Here is a 25,726-nt window from a genome sequence, read left to right as displayed (position 1 = left end):
GGCTTAGACTCTGGGTAGCTGTACTGAAAGGGCAACTGGTTAACTCAGGAAGGGGGTGTTTGTTTGTTTGTTTGTGTTTTTCATATGGCATAGCCCTTAATCAACAGCTCTGTGGAGCTGTATTTGTTCTGTCTAGCGAAGGACCCAGAGCAGAACCTTGGATCTGAACGCAGGCACATGCACGTACACACGCAGCTCCTTCAAACATCGGGAAGGTACAACTCCCGGATCTGATGTTTGTGGGCCAGGCCCCCCTGACATTCAGCTGGTAGCAAACGCCGATACAGAGCCAGGACTCTGCATTTCAGTTGCCAGTGGAGCGGGAGTTGGGGGATAGTTCTGACAAAAAGACTCCATGGGGCTTTTCCTTTCTGTAACCCTTATGCACTTTCCCATCTCTGCTTCACTTAAGCTGTTGTTAAGATGCTAAGCGGAGCTGCCAGCTGCACTCTTCCCCAGCCCGTGGAGAAATCGGACTTAACTCAGCCTCTCCTCATTAACCGTTTGCTGTGTTGGCTTTTGCTCAGGCTGTCAAAAGGAGCATGGGGAAAGGAAATCAGGGCCTGCCTGTTGGAAAGAAGCAGGGCTTCCCAGTTGGATTCTGCAGCGTGGGCTGCAGTGCCCTTCGTGAACCAGGGCTTAGAGAAACCCCTGTGCGGTGGCCGTAGGTGTAGCCCAGGCTCTGTTAAATCAGTCTGAGCCACAGGGTCGGTCTCTGTTCAGCAGCCTTAATCAAGAATCCCCTTTCTATTCATCACAGCCGAGTCCTGTGTCTTCTGTACTACAAGGGATGCAACAGCCCCTACCTGCTGAAGACAATGTGAAGCGATTTATTTCCCTCCTGATTTTATGCAAGCACTCCTTCCCCTCCCGAAATAAGGAGTCAAATGTACATCCCTGGGCTGATGAACCTCCCCTAGACACTGTCTTATTTTCTTCTTCACAGCCAGGATGTGCGATGCATATCTCCGGGGCCCCAGCGGAGTGATCACCTCTCCCAACTACCCCGTACAGTATGATAACAACGCCTACTGCGTGTGGGTGATCACCGCCCTCAATCCAGCCAAGGTAGGTCTCCGAGAGATGTTGCCATGTTAGTATCTTTATTCGCTTTTTTTTTTAAGTCACCGTTCATCTTTCTCACTTTCTTACACAGCTGCTCAGGTTTTTGGTGCTGTTGTTTCCACCTACCACGTGTGTCTCAACTACTTAGGGAGGCTGTGACACGTCACGTACCTCCCGTTTAAAACATCTTTCTTTAAAGGATGTAATTAAAAGTCAATGTAATTATTTTTAATCAAAGCCTTTTTGATATCTCGATGTGAATGGTGCTGAAATGCCAGACAGCTTAGCAAAGCATTTCATTAAAACTGGCTTTCAGTTAGGGCATGAAACGTCCGTGCCGCGAATGCTGATGTTCACTGTTCTTGACTGGTACCTGGCCCGCGGCCAACTGGGATTTACAGTCTAAAGGGCAGAAGGCGAGCCAGAGAGGAGGAGGAACTGGCTCTCTCCACCGCTGATACTGGCCAGTCCTTCCTGTGCTTTGGGGTTTGGAGCTGGGAAAGAAAACATTGAGTTTTCTCTGCCATTCCCCACTTGGCCTGTGCTGGGGGAGAGTTTTAGATTGCTGCCTTTGCACCCAAACTAGCGATGCTTGATAACACAGAGAGTTCCAGGCTATAATGCTTTGGCCTTGCTTTGGGTCCACAAGGTACTGGAGAATTGTGGAGAGTTCCCAAAACTTCAGGAGGTTCTGTTAAACAGGCTAGAACATACTGCTAAAGCCCTCAATTCCCAAAGAAGAAAATTCAGGTCTCTCTCAGTCAGGTGTTTCTTTCTCAGTCTTTTTTCCTTTTTCTTTCTTTCCCCCCAAGTTCTCCGAAACCTTCCCTGGCTGATTTTCCCCTGCATTTTCCCCTTAGCCCTCATCACGCCCACTTGTGGCAGCTTTTGCTGGTTGATCAGTTTGGTCACTTGACAAGTGTGAACAAGTTGCAAGAGTTTCAGAGGGGTAGCCGTGTTGGTCTGGATCTGTAAAAGCAGTAAAGAGTCCTGTGGCACCTTATAGACTAACAGACGTATTGGAGCATGAGCTTTCGTGGGTGAATACCCACTTCGTCGGATGCAACGAGGTTGCAAGAGGGCTTTTGAAATAATCTTAAACGTAAGAATAATCCACCCCAGTTGAGAACTGTTTGGGGCAAAGTATGGAGTATGTTATGGTTTTTTGTTTTTGTTTAATTGATTCCATAGTAAATGTCTTGTGAATTAACTTTTTTTATCAACTGAAGATTTAAAAACAGATTTCAGGGAAACAAAAATGCTGTCATTAATTCCTAAGCCTTTGGCTTTACTGATAATAAAACAAAAGGGACGTAGAAGGAGCCATGTCTAACCATGTGATTGCAACTGATATTTCCAAGTGCTTTTAAGCAAGGACGCGAACACCAATGCTGCTAAATATACTAAGCGTGTCCAAAGGAAGTGCACTGTGCACCTATCCTTCTGGTGAATGTACGAGAGGTGTCCAGCTGCCCTATACCGTCTGTGCTGCTGAATGGGCATTGTATTTGGGCATTGTGCCACTGGATGATATTCTATGGCCTAAGCTGATCAGGTCACCTAGGTTAGACTAGTTTATCATAATGCTCTCTCTTGGCCTCAGAATCTATGGATCGGATGTAAACAGAGGATCAGCAGAAGGTATTAGCGCAACAGACATGGTGGGGGAAAAAAACAATGTGGGGTTAAACTAAAAAAAAAGAGAGATACTTTCCCAGAGAAATGGAACCATGCCCAGCTGTGGAAGCAACAATACCAAAGGGCAGTGCTGGAGGGAACATTCCCTTCGACGGTGCCAAGCCAAAGTGCTTCTACAAACTGCATCCCAGAACTCCAGAGTTAAGAAGCAAACGTCCCTGGCAAAGGGTAGCTTTAGAGAGATTATCCCTATGGCCTTTAACTACATCGTCCTGTTCAGGATGCATTCTGTTTTAAGGGCTTCATTAGCTGAACACATCATATAATGAGCATCTTGCTTTGGCGTCCCAGGCAGGTATCTAGGCCCCAAATTCAAGGAGTTGCATTGCTCTATTTTTCTACCCTGATTTATTAATGCCATAGAGTTTAAAGCCAGAAGGGACCATTAGATCATCTCATTGGATCTCTTGTATAACGCTGGCCAGAGAATTTCACCCAGCTACCCCTGTATTGAGCCCAATGACTTCAGTTAGACCAAAGAAGACTGAACTGTTGTGTGTCACAAATAGAGAACAGCAAAGACTGAGGGCAGGTCTATGCTCCGGTCCCACGTCTCCCGTGCACATGGGGTACAGTGTGGGGACATCTTTGATTCAGTTCAGCGGCCGGTGAACCTAGCCCTCCTCCTGCCCTCCCCCAGGTCCCTGCTAATCTGACCGGGGTTGGGGGGAAATCCTCCCCAGCCCCAAATCCAGCGATCAGATTTTCATTAGTGTTTTTCCTGTCTGCCTATCCAGGCAACGGACAGGTCTGTCCTAACCAGGATTCTGTTCCGGTGCAGAACTGACTGCTGCTAACAGCCAGCACTGATAATGTGAAGCTCTGCAAATATCATTCAGTAATATTTTGATATCGAAAGACCTCATTCAGGCCCTGGCTGCTGAACTGAATCAACGATGTCCCCATGCTGTACCCTGTGCACATGGGAGACATGGGGCCGGATCCTCAATGTAAATCAGAGGAACTCCACGGACATCAGTGCATTGACGCCAGTTGATGGCCTGGCACGTTGCTGTAGATCTTCTTAATGTGGCCAGCCCTTTTAGCAGGCGCCGGGCTCGTGCACTCAGTGTTGGTGAACATGGATGCAGGGAACCTGTCAGAGGGTGACATGCCCTCACAGGGCCAGTGCAAGTGAATCTGGGAACCCCGTGCCGAGCTATTCAATTGGGCTCAAGGCTAACTGTGCAACCTGCTACTTCCCACCTGCCCTACCGTGTTGGCAGGGCTCACAGCGACGGGAGATCGAATCGGGGGAGAGTGGCCAGGACTGTTACGGATGCTGAAGCAAGGGGGATAATGGATGGAGGTTTCCTTTCAAATAGGTGGAGGCGAGGAAGCTGCAGAATGTCCCAGGTGGGGCTGGGGTAAAGGGCGAGGTGTCCTGTTTCCCCAGCGGTGCTGAGGTTATCATCAGCAGGGAGCTATCTGTCGTCGGGAAAAGATAGTCTTGCACACCGTGTGGCCCTGTAGCAAGGGCAGAAGCTAGGATGAGGGCTGATGGGAAGCTCTGCGCCCTTGCTGGGTGTAGCACTGATTTTATCTGTGACCTGGGAGCCCACGAGCCTCTGAAGCTTCCCTATGAACTATTGTTGCCACTTCAGGAAGTTTTTTGGGCAGCTGAATCTACTGTTAGGTTTGTTTTCTATGTGCCACGTGTCAGCTTGTGGGATCTCAGGCTTGGAGCTGGTGACATGGGAATATAGAGGGGGCTGATGTGAATGAGGAGAAAAGATCTAAAGTGTAGCCAGGGTTGGCTTCTGGGCAGCTTAGCTGGCGATGAGCAGGTGCCAAGGGCACAGTTGAAAAGCTGCCAGTGCCAGTGACCTGCTAGTGCTAGTGTTTGTTTCTCCAGGGGACCGAGGGTTGTGCTTTCTCAGTGAACATAGTGTAAACCTGTGTGCAAGCCCTTCCGTGCACCTGCTGCACCCTGTGCGATGCATGCCAGGTGAAACACACAAGAAGTGCCCTCCGGGGTGTCTGAGTCTGAAGGGAGGATATTCCAGTGGAACATTAATGCTTTAAAAGAGATTTCACTGCAGCTTGGAAGCTATTGCCAAGGTGCAGCAGAGGGATTAGATATAACTTGTGTCGGTGGCAAATATCACTATGCATTAGCTGCATAACATGCACTCAGGGGTAGGTTTTTAGACACAAGGACTTTGGGGCCATAATGGAAATTGCAGGGGAAGAGGTGAGAAGCAACGTATTTCCTTCATTATTTTTCTGCATCTTTATTTGTTTAAAAAAGAAAATGGACATGAAATTTTGGTAAATAAAATTTACAGAAAACAGTTCCCTTTGTTCCGGGGCTTGGATAGGAAGTTGCCATCAGCCTGGCACTGTCTATACTGGCTTTCAAATAGGCAAACACTTTCGAGCTTGGGTGCATGATTTTGGGCACCAAAATTCGTGTTTAGGGCCATGTCAGTTGCTTCAGTGATCCTAAACAAGAGAACTGCCTTGCGCCACTTCCCCGGGGTGCTTGAATGTGCAGACTCCAGACATTCCCATTTGCTTTTTCACCAGTCATGAAAAAGCTGGTAAATGAACTTCTCTGCTTCTCCTCCAGCAATCTGTTTCATGGGTTTCCCTCTACTATGCACAATTGCTAGGTGGAATGGCCCATCGCATGCTTCCCAGACTCTGTCCCCACCCTGCTGCAGCTTCCCCCATCCCCACTGTTCTTTCTCCAGTTGGTATCTTCCTTAGCTTTTAAACATACTTTAATAATAATAATTAATTAAAAAAAAAAACTTGATTAGCTAACAGCAGATCCATGGGACCAGATCCTCAGCGGATGTAGCTTCACTGACTTCAATGACTAATAAATTCCTGTAGAGAATACACATTGTTCTCTATGGGCCACATCTTCAACTGGTGTAACTCCCTGGATGTCTGCAGCTATATCCATTTTACACCAGCCCATGGAAAATAAACATAATCTTTCCCCCTAAGTAACTGGATAATTATCAGCCAATAAAAGGTTTCTGGGAAGACTTCAGACTGTTGAGTGCTTCATCCCAGAGACACGATTTCCAGGTAGGGAATAATCTCTCCATCTCTTTGCAGCACAAGGGGTTGGGTGAAATGCACTGATGTGTTCGGAAAAGCCGTTGCTGTGGCTGCTTGTCATGTGTGAACAGTTTAGCTTGTTCATGTTAATCTGAGATGCAGTTCATGACCAAAGAATGATGTCTTGCTCCCTGTTCAAAGGGCAGAGAATGCTCTGCGAGGTCCCAGGGGCCCATCCAAGGAGAGGGCTGCCTTTTGACACGCCCCAGGAAGATGGCAAACAGCAAAATCAAATCGATTGCATTTAGCATTTGCTGCTACTGAAGGAATCTGAGGCTGCAGAAACCCCAAGCTGTGAAGAGATCTCATTGGCAGGGAGAAAACACACGTATACAGCTCCAAATCATTGCATTCAACAGGAAAGCATGATCACTGAATAAAATACATGTGCTGACGACAAAGGCCCCAATCTAGCAAGTAGATTGCCTAGTGTGGCCAGTTCCCTGTGCCCACGCAGAGTGCCATTAAAGCAAGCAGTCTGGGTTAGTTCAGTGGCTTACAGCACATCCTCAGCTGGTGTAAATCAAGTGGCTCCACTGAGTTCAATCCGGCTATTCCAGTTTATATTTTAAGATTCAAGTGTCCTTGGGCTTGGGAAAAGGAGAGAGCTGGGCTGCTGCATTTTTTTAAAAATTTATTTTTCTTCTCAAGAAGCAAGGTATGAAATAGTTTACAACCAACATGGGGCAGTAGCATTTTGCAAGGTTGATGTTCTGTAAGTGATATAGGGCAGGTTTGGAAGGATGAGGGTTTTTTTGGTCAGCATTAGTAAACGTCCACTTCACGGCGCATGCTAAACCAGCGCGGAAAACATCTAAATTCATGAATAGCCAAAGTAAGAAAAATGTTGCTTGAGAATTTGAGAGTTTGATTTAAGGATAGTTACTTTATATATTTTGACGTGTGATGTTGATAATTTGTATTTCAACGGTTATAAAGCTTTAACTTTGTAAATCTCAACATCTGCTGTCATTAAATATCAGAGGGGTAGCCGTGTTACTCTGAATCTGTAAAAAGCAACAGAGGGTCCTGTGGCACCTTTAAGACTAACAGAAGTATTGGGAGCATAAGCTTTCGTGGGTAAGTTGCATCTGAAGAAGTGAGGTTCTTACCCACGACAGCTTATGCTCCCAATACTTCTGTTAGTCTTAAAGGTGCCATAGGACCCTCTGTTGCTTTGTCAGTAAGTAGTTATCTGACCCCATCCCAATTTCTCACAACTGTGAAAATTTAAATCAACAGAAATAAAAAAAGTGCTTTAAAGTCCCATCAATGCCATTGCTGTACATTGGAACATGTCCTAGTGCTCCTAGCAGTGGTTAACTGGAGCCGGGCATCAGAACTGGAGTTAGAGCCAGGGTCAGTAGCCTGGGGTGGGGTGTAGAAGCAAGGACCAGAAATAGACAGGAAGGCAGGAATCCGGGACAAAACATGGCCCAGGGGTCAGGCAAGAAGGCACGGTCCAATATAGCAGCGAGCCAGCGATTCATCTAGTTACTCAGACAACTTTCTGTGCCTCCTTCTCGCTTAAATAGAGCGTCTGAGCCAATCGGAGAGACTGGATATTTCCTCCAATTGGGAGCTTCGTGGTGGTGCCGGTGAGCTAGGTCCACCAGCCCGCGCTCCCAGCTGGTACCAGTGAGCGGCTGTGTGGTGGCTGCTGTTTGAGGACGACTTAAGGACCCGGATTCTAGACCTGCCATCCCTCACAATGATCTGTCAAAATGTTATTCTGTGGAGCCTAGATATAGGGTACAAACCCATTCTAGCATTCATTTAGAGAGCTCACTAAGAGGGTGCAGCGGCGTGAGGCTCAGTACTAGCTGCCAAATCCACCCGACACCCCCCCCTCCCCGCTCAGGGTATGTACTCTCTTGTGCAGCCTGCACTGAAGCCGGTGGTGCTAAATCCCCATTTCCATTTTTAGCGAACTAGCCAGATGAAAGCTAGTGTGGGGCATGCGCATATGAGCTGGGAAAATCACATCCCAAACCGTGTAAATATACCTCTCGTGAGTCCAGACCGCTGAGTTACATAATCCGCCCTGAGGTGTGCTTAGAAACCCTGGGTACAGTGCAGCATTGGTTGAAAACTTTTGTGTACAATAGGCCCAGGTACCACATGAGACCACTGTCTGTAAACACTCTTTTGAGGACTGAAGTCTTTGTGCTGGCCCCTGGGCTGCAGGCTTTGGTTTCTCAAGTGGTGAGTAGCCCGTTGAACCAGAAGCAAACTGAGAAAGTGTCTGGGGAGAAACAAGATTTGAATTAAAATTGGCATTTCTGAGCCCCCCACCCCCTCCACTGGTGACGCTTCCCCCGTTCTTAAAATAAAACTGAGCTCATTTGTCAATGTTTCTTCTGAGAAGGACTCCTAGAGCTCAGCATTACAAGCCGCGAAGCAGGAATTGCTCACATGCTTAAAATAAAAGCACGTTTATGTGGCTTGCTCAGCACCTTATAGGTTTGAAACGCTAAACTGGCTTCTGATTAACTGAGGCGTGGTAAACCGTTTCAGGTAAACCAGCCAAAATATTTGTACTCTGAAAGAGCTGGGTATCTAGTGATCTGACCCCGAAATGCCTGAGTGTCTGTGCTCAACTCTGCCACCTGCTCACTCTTTGGCCTTGAGCAAGTCCCTTGACCTCTCTTTTTTTTCCCCTCCAGCTGTAAAAACATCCCCTGCTGTGTCGATGTATCTACTGGATAGCAATGTTTACTTGTTGACCTCAAACAGATATCATGGGGCTTAATTAATATTTGTAAAGCACTTTGAGATGAGCACATTAAAGGCGCTATGCTACATGGACAGGATTATTATTGTAATTTTGTTCTCCAGATGTGACCTCCTTCATATCAGAAATTGCAGTGGATCAAGCCTTAAAATCATGAGGCATATTTGAGCCCATTTCTTTGACTTTGCCGATTGTTTCCTGTCATGTCAATGAATTAAAAATTAGGCTTTGTCGCATTAGTGATTCTGCATGTGCCAGGAGGTCTTGAGGTGTTTGTCCCATTCAATAATGTTCAGTCTTCAGCCAAAAGGAAAACAATATAAACTGTGAGGGAAAGATACATAAATAAATGTTACATTCGCTATCGTGTTCTCGTACAACAAGGTTATGGTCTACAGTATATTAGAAGGTAATTAGCTTTTTAATGAGGGTCGGACTCTTTAAAATGCAGTTTACTTGCATGACTGGTTTAACTAATGATGTGTGCCATTTTACAGCCCTGTGTTCTTTGTATTAATCACATTATTTCATTGTTACATGGTTCAATAATATTCTGCATCGGTTACTATTTCAGCCTTGCTGATAATCTTAGTAGCTTTTTATTGAACATAAAAGAATGAAGATTGGGGATTTTAAGAACATTTACTGTAAGCCGCAATCAGGAATTGGAGCTGAGCCCTACTAAAATGTATATAAGTTCCTAAACCGCCGTGAAATACTGTGAATCCCTTTGTTTTAGAATCCAAACGCTTTTGAAGGCTCTGCTCTACCCAAGATGTGATAGCCACAGTGTCTAATTTCATTAGATTTCCTAGATTTACACATTTTAAAGAGATGAGTTATAAGGAAGGAGCAAAGAACATTTTGCCTGAATCGTGGTCTCACGGGGGCTCAGTGTGTCCCACGGGCATCACCCCCATTTTCCCAGTGCAGGGTTCATACACCCCATCACACAAGCCTTGAGATTCCCTGCTAAGTCAAGGGATCACAATGAGGAACTCCAGACCCTCGGGCAGGGCAGAGCAAACAAGCAGTCTATAGCCTCTTCTCCAGGGCAAACAATAATAGTTTAGGGGTTCTGACCTAGTGGGGCAGAGCAAACAATTAGTCTATATCAAGAGTCCCCGGCAGCCACGCCTACTGGCAAACTCAGGGGGATAGGGGAACCCAAGCCCACCCTACTCTACTGGGTTCTGACCCAGGGTCCCATGAAGCCAGTAAACTCCCTATTAAGGGTTCAAGCCTCAGTCCTAACACGTTCCCTGGTTAACTTCCTACCATAAAATCTATCTCGGGCATCTCCTCTGCTGGCAGCAGCTCAGCATCCCTGCCAGTCTCCGCGGTCAGCTGGACCTCTGCAGCATAGTCTAGATCCATGCCCTCAGTAGTCTGGAGAGTCGATGGCAGCATACGTTCTTCCTCCTCCTCCTCAGCAGCCCCAACTGAGCTGGGCCGTCTCCTTTTATCTGTCCCCTCCACCTGGAGCATGCACAGCAGATGTAAGGGGGGGCGTGGTCTCCTGGGCCCACAGCGATTGGTCAGCCGCCGTTGGCCCAGTACAGAGTTGATACACCCTGTCGCACGTGTGTGTGTGTGTATATATATATATAAATAAATAAATAAATAAATAGATAAATAAAATTACAAGTGGCTTAAGATGCTACATCTTCCCTTGCGCCAATAGTTGTAATTTTACACTCACATTTTTTTCTGTATTTTTAAAATGTTTTCCTCTCCCTGCTGCTGTGGGAAAGACCCACATAACATGAAGGAAAACAGGAAATACAATGAAATGAGTTTTAACAAAGTGCTGTCAAATGTGAAAAAAAGGAAAAGGGAAAAAAAGAGACACACACTTTTCTTTTGTCTACTGCAATTATAGTAATCTTAGGTCCCGGTCCCACAAATACTGGCACACTCATGTAATTTTAAGCATGGGGGTAGCACCACTTAATTTAATTGCCATTGAAATCTGTGTTCATTTTGAATTCAGTGGGCTAATTCGTGTGCTTAAAGTTATGCATGTGCTTAAGTCCTTGCATGATTGGAACTTTAAATGCTGCTTTTAACTATAGTAGATGAAAAATGTTTAGACAGACATCTGTTTGTTTTCTTTTAATGTCAGTGGTGTCCCTTTGGAGAGATGCTTCCAAATATAATTGATCTTTACATACTTCTTAAATAATTATTATTTACCCACAATCCAATATGAATAGACACATCTAATACAATTTTATTTTAAATTTCAGTGACAACTGGGTTTAAACATTCCTCCCTCATCTTTGGTAACAGGCTAGTGCATGACCGTGAAACTGACGGGAGTCAGAATGTGAAATTGACCAACCTAGGGTCAGATACTCAATTGATGAAAGTTGATGGAACTACATTGGCTTCAATGCCTAATAACTTCCCATAGGGAACGGACTATGGGCAACGTTCCTCAACTGGTGTAAATTCTTGTAACTCCAGTGGTGTCAATGGAGCTTTGTCAGGTTACACCAGCTGACGATCTCATACCTAACTCCCCTGTCCCAATCCGGATGAAATGATTTATTTACTGGCATAGTGCTTGGGTGGTGTTGTGCAGACATTTGGGGCGACCAGGTCCCTGTCTTTATGACTTTAGATTATTTCTAATCTGAAATGCAAAATTAAATAAATATCATAAATAGTCGAAAAAAACAGATTAGATGTAATAAATTCATATTTGATAATCCCAAGGTGTTATGAGTATCACAGGAAGGTATTTTTCATATAGGCACATGCATAAGTGCTTCTCCAAATAAGGATGCATTTAAATACATGCTTACGTACTTTCCTGAATTGGGAGCCTTTGAGAAGTACTGAGCAACGACAGCTCCCATTGATTCCGATTGCAGTTGTGGATGTGCAAAGCAGGCCATTATTAGCATCAGGTTACAGAGCTTGCCCAGGGCAGAATTAAGGTCTAGCCACAGTAGGCCAACGCCTATGGGCCCAGCCCCCAGTTTCAGAATGAAGCATTCATTTTTTTTTTTAAATGAGTGGAACTTTCAAAAGCATCTAAGTGACTTTAGAGCACAATTCTCTTTGACTTTCAGTGGGACTTGTGCTCCTAAATCACACAAGTGCTTTGGAAAATCCCATCCCATGTTTATGTGAAAAAAGTCTGAAAATTTGAACCAACTGTAAACTAATTCAGTGACCTCTGAGTCTGCAGAGAGCCTGAAACCATTGCTCTGAGATGGGGGAGCTGCCCGCAGTGTAACCAATGCAGTGGTGTCTCAAGCAGAGGGAGAAAGAGCAGCCACTAAAGCCAGGGAGGAACCCCCCTGAGTACACAACCACTACCAAATTGACTAGCCTAGGGCCCCAGGCTGCTTTAAACACACCTGCACTGTGTTTGACTGATTAATGCCACTTACACGTGCATTCAAATCCATCACCCAAAGCCAAATCCCCAATTTGCAAAGAAAATCGAATGGTAATAGTGACCAACCAGCAGAGCGAATATAATCCCTGCTCTGTAAGCTCAACGGGCTTGTCTCTGTATCAGTAAATGCATAGGGTAAATCGACAGACACAGCAGAGAAATCTGAAAGATGATTTCAGTAATAGCTGTGTGCGTCTGGGGAGAAATGCCACAATGCAGTAAAAAGTGAGACCAGACACCATTTCCATTGTCCAGAAGATTTAATGCACCTATAAATTGCTCCTCGATAGACACACACACAAATAAACAAGAGGAGCTGCAGGCTGCCTCTATGGTTGATTCATATTAACATGCTGTATCTTTGCTAGGTTATCAAACTCACCTTTGAAGAATTTGACTTGGAAAGAGGATACGACACGCTGACAGTGGGTGATGGAGGGCAGGTTGGAGACCAGAAAACTGTGCTCTATGTGTAAGTAGTTTCTTTTAGCACTGTGCAAATCAGTACACGAGTTTTGCATCAGGATATTTACTGTAGGTGTTTGGATTCTGGAGGGGCCAGGGCCTGTTTGCTAGAAGCCAGTGAATGTTTTATGTGATGGTCTGCAGTAGAGAATGAAAGGAATGTTCTTGCTGGAGCCTTGTATTTCCTTCCTAGTCACCTTATCTTCAGGTCCATCCAGGGAAGCCGTCAGAATCTTCGTTCCCTCATCCGGCTGCTTTCATCCTTCTGGGATGTCTCTGTGTCTGGACACTTGACAGAAGAAAGAGAGAGACTAGCAATAGCTAGGAAGCTGAATGCGTGGGGTCAGAAATCTAGTGCGAGAGCAAATACTGAAGAAGCAGGAATTGAAAATAGATTGCGCTTGATTCTGAATTGCTCTGCATCTTGTGCAATTGTTTTACCCGTGCAAAGTGCGTGTAAATCATTACCATTTTGAGTTGGTAGCATTTTATGCTCATTTTGCACTGGTGTAAATGGTAACACAAGGCCCAAGGCAATAGAGAATCTGGTCCACTGAATTGATATCGGTTCCTTTACAGAGGTAATATGCAGTGGCAGTTATCTCAGTAGAGAGAACATTGTGAGGCATCCTTTTGCTTATAGGGCTACGTTCCATCTTTGTTCTGCATGCAAAAGTCGCATTGCTGGCTAAGCAATTCTGCTCAGTTGCCAAGGAAAGACTGTGGTCCATCTGATAACCTAGGCCACTCCTACCATGCCAAAGCAAGGTTGGACTACAACTTTTGATAGTAAATGATCATTCAAACCATGGTGAATGGCGTCATGCTAACTGCCTGGAAATAAGTACTTCGTGATAGGGCTAACTTACGAGGATGTTAACGCCATTACAGAGCTCCTGTATAGTAACTGGAGAGACGGTTTTGCTTTAAGCTGAAGGCGTATCTGAATTATTTGTGTGGGGCTGCCTGAGAAAAGCAAGAGAGACTAGCAATAGCTAGGAAGTGAAATGCATGGGGTCAGATATCCAATGCAAGAGGAAATGCTAAACAAGCAGGAATTGAAAGTGGAGCATGCCTGACTTGCTGTGCATCATGTGCAGTTGTCTTTACCTGTGCAAAGTGCATGTAAACATGGAGCTTTGCAAAACTCAGTGAGAGGCATGCCCTGCCCCAAAGAGCTTACAATCTAAGCATCACTTCTTGGGGTCCTGAATCAGGCAAAACTCTCACTGATATCACTGTGTGTAGGTTCAGGTGGACTAAGTAAAAACCGAGACGGGACCTCAGAATTTGGACCTAGGGGAATAAGTGTACATAGTGGTAAAGGTCTCAGTTGTCCATTGGGGTCTCTCTCTACTCCATACTTTGTGGATTATCTGGTTAAAACTGTGCGCACACCTGTGAATAAATAACTCCACAGCAGGCTTTGACTACCCTTCTGCAACACGAAGATAAGTCAAGTTCTCTTAAATATCAAGCAGGATGGGACAAACCTTAAAGAGAAAATGAGGCCTGGAAGCCCCAGTCTCCAATATACCAATTTCTGAGGGTGTGCCGCTGATCTTATTCCAGTAGGTCCCATCTCCCCTCCACAGCCTGAAGGACAGGGGATGAGGGGGAGCACCAGTTGCTGAAAATGACATCAGTTCAAATCCAGCTCCAGTATATGGAAGGAGCCGTAGCTTTAATCATACAATATACTGAAGGAGAATGCAGTGTAGTTTTCTATAGCTTTGTAGAGAGAAGCAGCCTGTTATGATGGTTAGAGGAGGCAACTGGGAGCTTTAGCTTTAATATAGCTAGCACACTACAAATAGCAGTGAAAACACTGCAGCATGGACTCTGACATGGGTTAGGAATGGCAGTGTGAACCCAAGGTTATGGGAAGCCATCTACAGCCCGTGCTGAAGCCCATTTCACCATGTGTTCACTGATATTTTTAGCTGTGCTTGCTAAATTAAAGCCGGCCTGGGTACTCCTACCCACCTGCAATTATGTGCCTCATTGCAGTGTAGATCTACCCTGAGGTGCTGGAACAGGTACTGACCTCTTCTACAAGTCTGACCTTTAACCTTTATGTTGCATCCCTTTCCTGTCTCTGACATGGAGAAGATGATAACTGACCATTGGGGACTGGTGAACCTCATTGAGTGTGAGGTTTTGTAAACGTCTTTAACTCTGTTTTTTTAGTTCATGTGCAGAGGCAGAGAAGGATGATCATCTCCATATTACAACTTTCCCAAGATTGCAAAGAGTGTTTGGGAGAACTGGGAACTGATCCAAGTTCTCTGGGGTCCTAGTTCAGTGCCTTAACCACTAGGCTCTCCTTCCTCTTTATGTAGATATATTTCAGCTAAAGAAAATGTGTGCCATGCATTATGCGTAGAATAACTGTCCAAAAGCCTGGCTGGCATAAGTGGTTGCCCTATTTACTATATATAACCTATTTCTTATTATATTAGATATTAGATTTTTTTCTCTCTTCTCATTTTGCCTCTGTCTGTCTGTCTGCTTCTCTGATTTCATTTTGCTTCATTTTTCACTCTTTTTCCTCTGGAATTTCTCTCTGCCTTCTCTCCTTCTTTTGCACTGTCTCTGTTCAGCGGAGTGTGAACTCCAGTGACATTTGAGTCAACGTTTCTCACCCGCGGTGTATATAACTCTGAAGTATGACTTGTGAAAGTACTTGTAATTAAAGTGTCGCAGAACATTTCACAGCTGATTGGTCTGACCATGGAAATTAGAGCAGAGGAAATAGACTGTAATAAATAATTTAGTCAATGGCTAGTCCCTCATTTTCACGTTGTGGGATGTCCATGAACAGATGGAATCAGTGTGATCTAGTGAATAGAGTACTACGTGGGGACTCAGAAGATCTGGCTCTGCCACTGGCCTGCTGGGTGTCCTTGGGCAAGTCACTTCCCCTCTCTGTGCCTCAGTTTCCCCATTTGTAAAAGGGGGATGATGACACTGATTCTACTTTATGAAGCGCTTTGAGATGTGCTGATGAAAAGCACTATGTAAGAGCCAGGCAATGATATTATCATCAAGATCATCCCTGATTTAATCTTGGTGCTTAATCGGCCCACATTTTTTAATATCAGATACTCAGCACCTTGCTACTGCAAATTTGGAATCTCTGTTGCTTAGCCGTGATTGGTTGCACAAGTCACACACTATCGTTTCTGTTTCCTGCCTGGATGAGTGTAACTCTTACCATCAAGTGAATGGTGCAAAGATGTCCAGGGAGTGAATTTTCAATCCCAGAGTGCGAGCTGAAAATGCACTAGTGAGAGCGGGTGCAAAAGGAGCACAAAGGCAGCAGAAGTGAATGAATATTTGGGGGGTGACATCCTGCAGCATTCGCCCAGCTCTAGTGCAGATTCAATGAAACCTGCATGCATGCATACCCGCTGGCTACAGCTACTGGCTGAGAGAGCTGGAGTCAGATTCTGAACCCACTAGCCTTGACCAGTTCTTGTCTGCTTGTTAGGACCTGAATTCTGCATCCACTGAAACCAAGAGGAAAATTCTGAATGACTTTAATGGTGCAGAATGGTAAACTATCGGAGTGCCAAACTGAGCTGTGGGAGCTTGGTGGTTGTCATTCTCCTTTCTTGCAGCCCAGTACGACGTCCGTGTCCTTCAGATGAGATGGAGACGCTTAGGCTGAGATGTTGGGGATTCAGCTGCCCAGTGTCCATTAACATTAATTGGAATTGGGCATCCAAATCCTTCCTTCAACTGTGAACATCTCAGCCTGACTGTCTTCAGGAAGGTGAAGTTTGAAAGCGTGTGTGAAACCTTGAGGCAATGATCTTTTCCTCTTTGTCAATCCTCCATCTCCCTTCCTGTGTCTGCCTCTTTCAAAAACCCCGAAGAGGAATTGGTGCTGCCGGTGCACAGCCACTGTGGTCGCTCACATGCAGTGCTGGTTTGCAATAATTTTGCCTCACGAGCTCTGGGATCAATTTAATCAAGCACACTTTCAGGCGCTCTTATTGCTAGATCTGTGGATGATGCAGGACATAGAGCAAATGTGTGTACGTTTATGCAGTTCCAAAAAGTGACCACCTCATCCATTGTAAGCACTGGATTTAAAAATACATGAATAACACGATTTAAAAATACATCACAAATAATACTTTAGCTGCAGCAGTCCTATTTAATATAAACCACCGCCTGTAAGCCAGGCAAGTTAAAAAGTCAAATCCTGCCCCTAAACAAAGTGAATTCCTCACCTTTACGATCCACGCCCCCTACTCCATTATCGTGTGTGTGTGTGTTGAACAAAGATAAGGTGAATAGTCCGGGTGGCTAGATAAGAGGCCCTCTGTAGCTCGTGAACATGGATCTGTTGTGGCATTTCTCTAATGGGTTGCTGGTTCAGCTCTCCTGAGAATATCTTTCCAGGGTGAGCCTTACTTAAACAACGCTCCAGCGCTTCCCTAGGGTGTGGCATCATGGCATCATCAAGGGTTCATGGAGGATCAGCAGAGGCACTAGTGTTTGTGCCCGTCTGCAGTTTGTTTGCGGTCCCCGTGAAAACTTACCTGTCAGCTGAGAAGTGCTGCGTGAAATGTGATTAAATTAAATTTCTAATATTTGGCTACATTTTTGCTTTATAAGTAACTGCGGGGGGGGAGAGGCAATGAAGGTGACTCAGTCACCCGCTTCCCTCACCTGCAGGTTTTGCGTCCTGTTTCAGTGACAAAGGAAGTTGCTGTTATCCACGTTACAATATTGCCCGAATGGCTCAACTGAGATCAGGGCTTCCCTGAACGTGGCGCTGTGCAGACACTTAGTGAGAGCTTGACTCTTGCCCTGAAGAGCTTACGGTCTACCTGGACAGCAGGTGGGAGAGGAAAGAGATTAGGGCCTGGTCGGCAATTTTAGCAGACATAGCTGCAATGCTCAGGGATGAGAAAAATGCACACTCATGAGCAGTGCAGCTATGTTGGCCTAACCCCTGGAGTAGATGTAATAGGTTGATGGAAGGATGCTTCTATCGACCTGGATACTTTCACTCAGGGAGGTGATGTTCTACAGTGATGGAAAAACCCCTCAGTTGTAGGCTGCATCGACACCGCGAGGTTATGCCAGCATAGCCCTGGTGTCATAGCTATGCCGCCTGCAGTGTAGACAAGGCCTAAGTGGTTTGCTAAGGTCACAGGCAGAGCAAAACCCAAGTCTCCTGATTAAGAGACCAGTGCCCTATCCACTAGACCTCACTGTCTTCCGACCAATTTGTTTCTTGCTGCCCTTCAGAGAGGAAAAATAAACCATTGCAGACCTTGGCCCCGTTATCATTTTCTGTTGCTAGTCCATTTCAGACTGGCCCAGGGAAAAGGAGCAGTGCTGTGGGTTGGGATTGAGAGAGAAATGTGGCTGGGATGAGGTTGTTTAGCCTTTGCCTACTCTAAGCCTGGATCCTGGAAGATGTATCAATATTTTACTTTTAGAAGCACTAAAATTTGCTCAATTAGGTTTTTTTAAGTGAGATATGATAGCACTGATGCAAGTTATTGTCTACCCCACAGAGAAGGGGTATGTGGTCTTTGAAATGGACAGCAAGCCAAATACTCCTGTAGGGGAAATAAGCATTATTATTTTTTTTGACAGTTTGACAGGTACGACGGTTCCTGATCTGATTGTCAGCACAAATCACCAGATGTGGCTCCTCTTCCAGACAGACAGCGTCCGCAACTTACTAGGATTCAAAGCAACCTATGAAGGTAATCTAAGTTCAGTTCTTGGCATTTGCTTGCCTCAGAAGAAGCAGGGATGTGGTCTCGTGTGGATCTTGTCATCTCAGGACATGTAATCCCGCTGCAGTTTTGACAGCTCCGTGGTGGGCATTGCACTTGGAGGATTCTGACTCAGAGCTTTTGAATATTTATTTTTAAAGCACCTTAGAGTGTGATGCATTCCTGACACTAGGTGCTAGTGGGCTGTGATCTGGGCTTTGAATGACTGACTCTATACAGGGAGCATGGTGTATTTGAATATGGTAATGTGCTTCATATTACAAAGGGAGAAGTACCAAGAAAAATGGAAAATTTATGATAGACTAAATTCCAAATAAGCAGGAGATTATCCTGTGAGTCATAGCTGTCACATATCTTGTCTTGCAAGCTGTAAGAGTTCTGAGGGCTTTTCTCTTCAATGATCTTATGCAGCATAATTCAGCACTGGGAAAATATTGGCTTCCTTCTTGTAATTTTAGTTCTTGTTTTCTTTGAAGGTTCTATTTTTGTTGCCTTGTTTTTTGTTTTATTTTTTTTCACATCAGTCTAACATGGATATCAGACAGTAACTTTTTTACAAGGGAATTGAAAAGCTTAGGGTTTTTAAAGACAATGTCAAAGAATACCAGCTATAAACAAAAAAAGTGGAGGAAGGAGGTTGTCAGATTCCCAGAGATGCTAAGCACCTGCAGCCCTCTTTGAAATAGGGATTTGGCCCAATTTGAATAGAAAACATTTCATAATATTTTGTTGCCATGAAAATGGTCAGGGTAGGTTTTCTTGAGCATTTCCCTTGCTTTGATGGGAGTGCAAATGCTATAGCAATGATCTAGTATATTTCAGAAAACAAGTGGGAGTGAAAATAACCAGCCTAGTTTCCTTGTGTGAAGTGTAAATAATCAATCTCATCAATAGTGCCTTGTGAATGTTCAGAATAAACATCTTTAAATTGTAATGATCTATGCAAGGTGTGAAAAGGAAAGGTAAGAATGAAGCCTGGGATTTTCAAAGTAGACTATTGAAATTCATTGGGATTGGAATGCTGAACTCTCTTAGATTTCTTTAAAAACCCCAGCCTTAAATAAATAAAAATCCAGGATTTTGTATCTTTACAGTGGTCACAAGTGTTTGCAAAATTGGGTCTGTAGATCCCAGATCATTAGAAAAAGTGTATTAAAAAAAAAGAAAAGAAAAGGCAATCTTCTCCCAACTTGTTTGAAGTCAGTTCTTTCCTCTCTTACCTTAAAAACATCTCCGAGATTTTCAAAAGTGCCTGGTTACTTTGGCTGCCTCTATTTCCGGGTGGCCAACCTGAGATGGCTTTTCAAGGGGCCTGAACTTCAGAGAGCAGGAGCTAAGCATTTCTTGAAAATCAGTCTTTTTAACATGTCTCAAATGGAGCACCCAAAATCACTAGTGTCTCTTGCAAACTTTGGCCCTGAGGTCTCTCTCTAGTAGTCTGATATCCTCAAGCAGTGCAAGGAATGTTAGAGGGTCTATTACAGGAGTGGGTGAGGGAGGTTCTGTGGCCTGTGATGTGCAGGAGGTCAGACTAGATGTTCATGATGGTCCCTTTGACCTTAAAGTCTATGAGTCTATGAATGCCACTCCCTGTTCTGGGCATTAGCACCTTTAACTGGGTGCTCACTCCAGTGGTGAGTCACATGCCAAGGTTTCCCATAGTTTTCCACACTTTGCTACTTCATTTACATCCCAGAACCTGTGAAAGGAGAAAGGGGAGCACTGTGGCTTTGCAGGAGGAGATGACAAACGTCCTATCATCAGTGTGAATGCACCTTCCTCTTCAGGATGGAAGAGGCTGCTTGACCAAGAGACCCCTGGTCACTAGGAGCCAGGAAGTCCCAGGCTAATGTGCCCCTACAAAGTAGCCAACTGTGAGCCTCATGCCCCTCCCACCTAAGTGAAAGATGCACGTTCTCTATAACTTCACCTCACTTAGAAGAGACTGAAGCCACCTTCCCAGAGCTGTTCATTGTGGCAAGGTTACCTGCTAATAGGTCCTGTTGGCTAGTAGCCCAAATTAACCTATTCGGGGTGGTTAGCATGGAGATGTCATCTCTGCCCAAGTGTTAGACAGATGCATGAGTGGAGTTCAAGTTAGTTCCTTACCCCATAGCCAGATTCATCATGTGTGCATCGCAGCCTAAACTCACAAGATACCAGCATGAACCTAAAGGCATAGAGCCTTCCTATGGGTGGCGCCTGTCCCAAACTGTTTCTGACCTGTAATCCACCCTTGAATGGTTTACAAGTGAAGAGCCACCTGCTGACTAGTGTCCAATGTCCTTTTTCTAAGCACTTTGCCTTGTCTTAGGGCAGCAATTTGGTTTTGGTCTTGCTGAAAAGCACCGGTGCATGACCCGCAGGATGCACCTCTGTCTGGTGTCCCCGAGGACCCATGCTGGAACCATCCCATAGCTTGGCTTTCCCCTAATCAGCCAGTTGCATAAAATACATTTCATTTTGCAAATACTTTGAGCCAAACGACAAAGCAAAAAACATCTAAGTAAGAGGCAATTAGTGCTTGGCAAATACAAACGAAATTATACACAACTTACTAACAAGTTTCATTGCCAGTTTTACAGCCACCCTCTTCCCTAATTGCAAGAAAGAAATCACAGTTAATGGATCTGTATAAAGTCAAGATGAAGAATTTGCCTAATAGGAAATCAGAGTATTGCTTATGTAGTATGTTTAAATAGCTATATATCCTAGCATACTTCTTGGGTTTAGTGTATCTTTGAAGTGTAATACAACAGTCGTTGCCGGTGTTCAAATGCCTGTGCTAATCTTACTCCTAAGGATGTATTGAAACATGTTTTTCAGGACTCAGAGAAAGGAACATGTTGAGTGCAGCAACATGCTGCCAGTGTTTTAAGAAGGAGCTCCCTGAAAAACCAGTCACCTTTCTTAGCCATGTCCTAGGGATACATGTGCCCACAGTAAAGAAGGACAGTGAATCTAGGCTGAATTCAAAGCTGTCTAGTTCGGCTTGTTGGGGCAGATCCTCAGCTGGTGTCAATTGGTGTAGTGCCATTGATTACAATGAAGCTGTGCGAATTTATGCCAGCTGGCCTTTCAATAGCAATGGAGACTGTGTGTCTGAATCCACTAGACAAGTTTGAACATCTGAACCACGGCCTTTTCTTTTCCCCGGGAAACAAAGACACTCTCTTGGGACGATAACCGAGGATGGCAGCCCTGCTGTTTGCAAGAGAAATGTATATTAAGCTCCGCTTTGCTGGAAAAGTCCTTCGTCTCTGAAAACGATATGGAGCTGATTGATGCCACAGTGCTGTGTTCTACTTGCGAAATGGGGTATGGTCTTGTAGAGGGTCTTGGTTGTCTTCTTCTCCCTCCCGTCCCTCTATCCAGCGTAGGGTCTTTTGATATTTAGTGCACACTCGTGCACCCCAAAGACAGAGTAATAGCTCCCCAGAAGATTCTTTATGAGCTCCAAAGAGAAATCATCTCTGATAGGGATGCTTTGACGGTATCCATAGAGGAAGTAAACTCCATGAGTAGCAGGAAATCATGTCCCCTTCTGACTCGTCCTTTAATTTGCAGGCAGAATTCTACCATGTGCTGCTAGGAGCCTGCTCCATGACATCCCTATGTGAGAACTTGGTGTATGACAGGGCTGCCTCCCTGTTCCAATACCCTTTGAAGGACTAGACTTCAAACCCCATCTGCAGTGTCCATTAATGCATCTCAGCTGACCGTAACTGAACGTGGAAAGCTGAAGCAGACCGGCATGAGCTGACGCTGCAGAACACAAGAGTGAAAATATGACGCCTCCCTTAGAACGGGAGGCGCCAGGCCCTGAGGCATTTACAGCTACCGCGGACGTTCGTTGCAAATGCTCTGTGTGGTGTTGTGCTGGATTCTGCTCCATTGATTCAATGGGAGCTTGGCCGTTGCCTTCAGTGAGAAATGGATCAGGTCCTAACTGAGGGATGGCTTTAGCCGACATCCTGTCACTTGGAAATGGGCTCTTTGCGCTTCATAAAAGGTTAGCAAAGCAGACCTTCTAATGTCGTTTTAAACTGGTGGTTCAGAGGCACGGTGGATGAGCAATGTCAGTTCGCAATATTTTCTTTTCCAGACTCAAATTCACAGGGCACTTGGCTGTTTAATCTCATCCAGCAGATTCCCACAAACCATCAGACCTCTGGATTCACAAGCTTTTGCAGCCTGGAGTCCCTCGGAGCTTTCTGTCAAGCACTGAGTGGACTCATTTTGCACAATCCCTTCCCAATAACTCAAGTCCCCTGTGTGGATGTCATTTTCATTGATTGCAGTCTGTCTGTCTAGATCCCCTTGAGTAATCTCTCCTAATTTAAGGCCTCAGTGGGGTGAATTTCCGTAACACTCAACTCTATCTCTCGTTCACTACCGATGCAACAACCACTATTACTAAAATGTCAGAAAGCCTACAGGAAATTAGCTCTTGGATGCAAAGCCACTGGCTCAAGCGGAACCCAGGCAAGAGTGAAGTGATGCCCGTTGAAAAGAGGAACTGCTTCGAAGAACTGGCCAAGAAGTTGTCTTCACCTTCTATCAAAGGCATACAGCTCCCATTCATCAAAGTGGTTCCAGGTTTCATGGTCCTGTTTGATTCCTTGCTAAGCTTGGCTGATCAGATATGATCTGTTTCCAAAAATGTCTTTTCACCGCCATCTTTCTAGGTAACGTCTCTTCCTCCAGCATGAGGATCTGGCCAGAGTGATCTATGCATTTGTCACCTCCAGGCTGGATTATTGTAATTCATTATATTTGAAGCTGAATGTGAAGATGATGCTCCAGAATGTGGCTCCTGCCTTCTCCGGGGCTTAGACCCCTCGACTGGCTCCCAGTCAACTCTTGATGCCAGTTTAAGTCCTGGGTTCTAATTTTAAAAGCAATTAAGGGATCAAACGCCGGCTACATCAAAGACCGAAGCTCAATCTATGAACCATTGTTCCTCTGGGAAAGCATAGACCATGCAGCCCAAGATGAAGTGAGAGAGAGCTGGAGATAAAAGATTCTCAGTCAAGGGGATCCCGGTATGGAGTGAACCTCCAGAGGAGATTAGGCAAATCTAGAGTCATAAGAGCATACGAACGGCCATATTGGGTCAGACCAAAAGTCCATCTAGCCCAGTATCCTGTCTTCTGACAGTGGCCATTGCCAGGTGCCCCAGACGGAATGAACAGAACAGGTAATCATCAAGTGATCCATCCCCTGTCACCCATTCCCAGCTTCTGGCAAACAGAGGCTAGGGACACCATCCCTGCCCATCCTGGCTAATAGCCATTGATGAACCTCTCCTCCAAGAATTTATCTAGTTCTTTTTGAACACTGTTATAGTCTTGGCCTTCACAATGTCCTCTGGCAAGGAGTTCCACAGGTTGACTGTGTGTTGTGTGAAAAAAATACTTCCTTTTGTTTGTTTTAAACCTGCTGCCTGTTACTTTCATTTGGTGGCCCCTAGTTCTCGAGTTATGAGAAGGAGTAAATAACTCTTCCTTATTTACTTTCTCCACACCAGTCATGATTTTATAGACCTCTATCATATTCCCACTTAGTCATCTCTTTTCCAAGCTGCAAAGTCCCAGTCTTCTTAATCTCGCCTCATGCGGCAGCTGTTCCATCCCCCTAATAATTTTTGTTGCCCTTTTCTGAACCTTTTCTGCCTGAACATCTTTAGGAAACACTGCCAAGCCTTCCTCTCGAAAAAGACTTGTCCAATGTAAGAATGACATTCACAACGCTGACACCCCTTTCTGCCCTATAAACCCCTACCAATGGGAAAAAAAATAAATTAATACGAAAATCTAAAAAATGAAAAACAAAACCCCTACCCCAAGCAGAATGTTCACCTTGAAAAGGAAGAAGTTCCAGGGATTCCATGGAGTCCACTAGGGATTTCGCTGTTGCTATTTGCTTTATGTGCAAGGACCTCAGATACTGCGGTTTTAAGCAGCAGTATAAAACTCTAAAAGAAATATGCGGGACCCTTCTCCCACACAACAGACCTGTTATATTCCACTGTGTCCTTTTACTGTGCTTGTAACAATGGCCTAGCCGGGTCATGCACATGGATTGAACCTGAGACTCTGAATCCAAGAGTATGGGTCTCTGCTGCCTGAGCTGAAAGACCGACTTGTGCATATCTGTGCGTGGTTTAACCGCTCGTAGGGATGAAGTGTCCACACTGTGCTAGCGTGGGCTGCATTCTAGCATTCAGAAATGATGGACTGTAGAACTGAGGCTAGGGAAGTTAACGGAAGAGCTGGTAAAGTTGGGAAAGTGGCTGTTAACAAGTACGTGATTTTCTTACTCAGTACCCTGTGGGCCTCATCCAAAGGCCATTAAACTCAATGTGTTTTGTAAAAAGCAACAAAGAGTCCTATGGCACCTTATAGACTAACAGATGTATTGGAGCATAAGCTTTCGTGGGTGAATACCCACTTCGTCAGACGCAGATGTGTTTTGGTTTTCTATTGAATTCACTGGGATTTGGATCAGGCTCTGTGTGTGTCTTTCAATTCATATCTCCTCGTATTGCTACAAAGATGAAGTCTTCTGTTGGCCCAATAGAGGTACGGGAGAGTGAGCCAGAGTTCACTGTGTTTTGTGTTCAGTTGAGACCCGCTGCGGGATCTTTATTCCTGGTGACAATGTACAGCCTCAAAACATTGCTTGAATTTCAGTTCCCAAGACTTGTAGATCTGGTGGATCAAAATTGGCAGAGTTGTATGAGTGGAGGTTGGCCAGAGCCTGTATCCCCTCTGACCGGCTATTCACCAGCATAATCCTTTCCTTCCAGAAACTCTACGTTCTAATGATGGGCAAACTCAAACTCCCAGAGTTTGCTGGTTCAGCTCTGATGAATACACAAACCCTGAAAAGGTGGTTTTTGGATCCGAATTTGTACTGGGTTTAGACTAGGTTTTAAATCGGAGGCTGACAGAGGCCTCTTTCCCCAGCTAATGGTGTGCTGCAGGTGGATGAGTTTGGCGGATGAAAAATGAATAGTATTTACTATCATTTAAATGCTGACTCAGCACTTGGCTGTGGAGAGCCCTGATGAAGTTTAGCTTTAGCGCTCCGCTTTAGCCGCATGGAGCTTAGAAATATAGGAGCTCCGCAGAACTGAAGGCATAAGATTCCCTCTGTACCGAGCTCCTGGGTATTTCAATCAAATCCGTGCGACCCAAGCAATTTGGATCACTGGGTTGCTCTGTGTTTCCCTACCTCTGTGTATGCATACACACTGTACGTAAATATGCACATCTGAATGTATCTATATGCAAATGCAAGTGTTGACAGGTCTGTCGCATCTTACATGCATTTAACATGCGCAAATTCAGCTTTACGCGGTCGGCAAAAACAAAAAAAGAGAAAAATAACCATTTAAATACTGTTCCTGTAGTGCGGGCGATTCCGCCCGCCATTACACTCAATGTAATTTTGACTATACGTGGTTTTCGCTTTACGCGCTGACCGCAGAACATAACCCCAGCG

At 45.0% G+C, this 25,726-nt stretch overlaps 1 protein-coding gene across 1 annotated transcript in view; it reads left to right on the top strand.

Moving 5' to 3' along the window:
• Nucleotides 1-25,726, top strand: part of CSMD2 (CUB and Sushi multiple domains 2) — a 563,976-nt gene that overhangs the window by 306,064 nt on the left and 232,186 nt on the right. The window contains exons 10-12 of the mRNA XM_065576901.1: nt 947-1,068; nt 12,353-12,456; nt 18,072-18,184. Of these exons, the coding sequence (XP_065432973.1) occupies nt 947-1,068; nt 12,353-12,456; nt 18,072-18,184 (339 nt within the window). The remainder of the gene's footprint in view (nt 1-946; nt 1,069-12,352; nt 12,457-18,071; nt 18,185-25,726) is intronic.

This window comes from Chrysemys picta, chromosome 23, assembly GCF_011386835.1.
Source record: "Chrysemys picta bellii isolate R12L10 chromosome 23, ASM1138683v2, whole genome shotgun sequence".
Taxonomy (NCBI): Eukaryota; Metazoa; Chordata; order Testudines; family Emydidae; genus Chrysemys; species Chrysemys picta.
The sequence above is the reverse complement of the archived record's forward strand: the minus strand, read 5'-3'. Positions and strand labels throughout refer to the sequence as shown.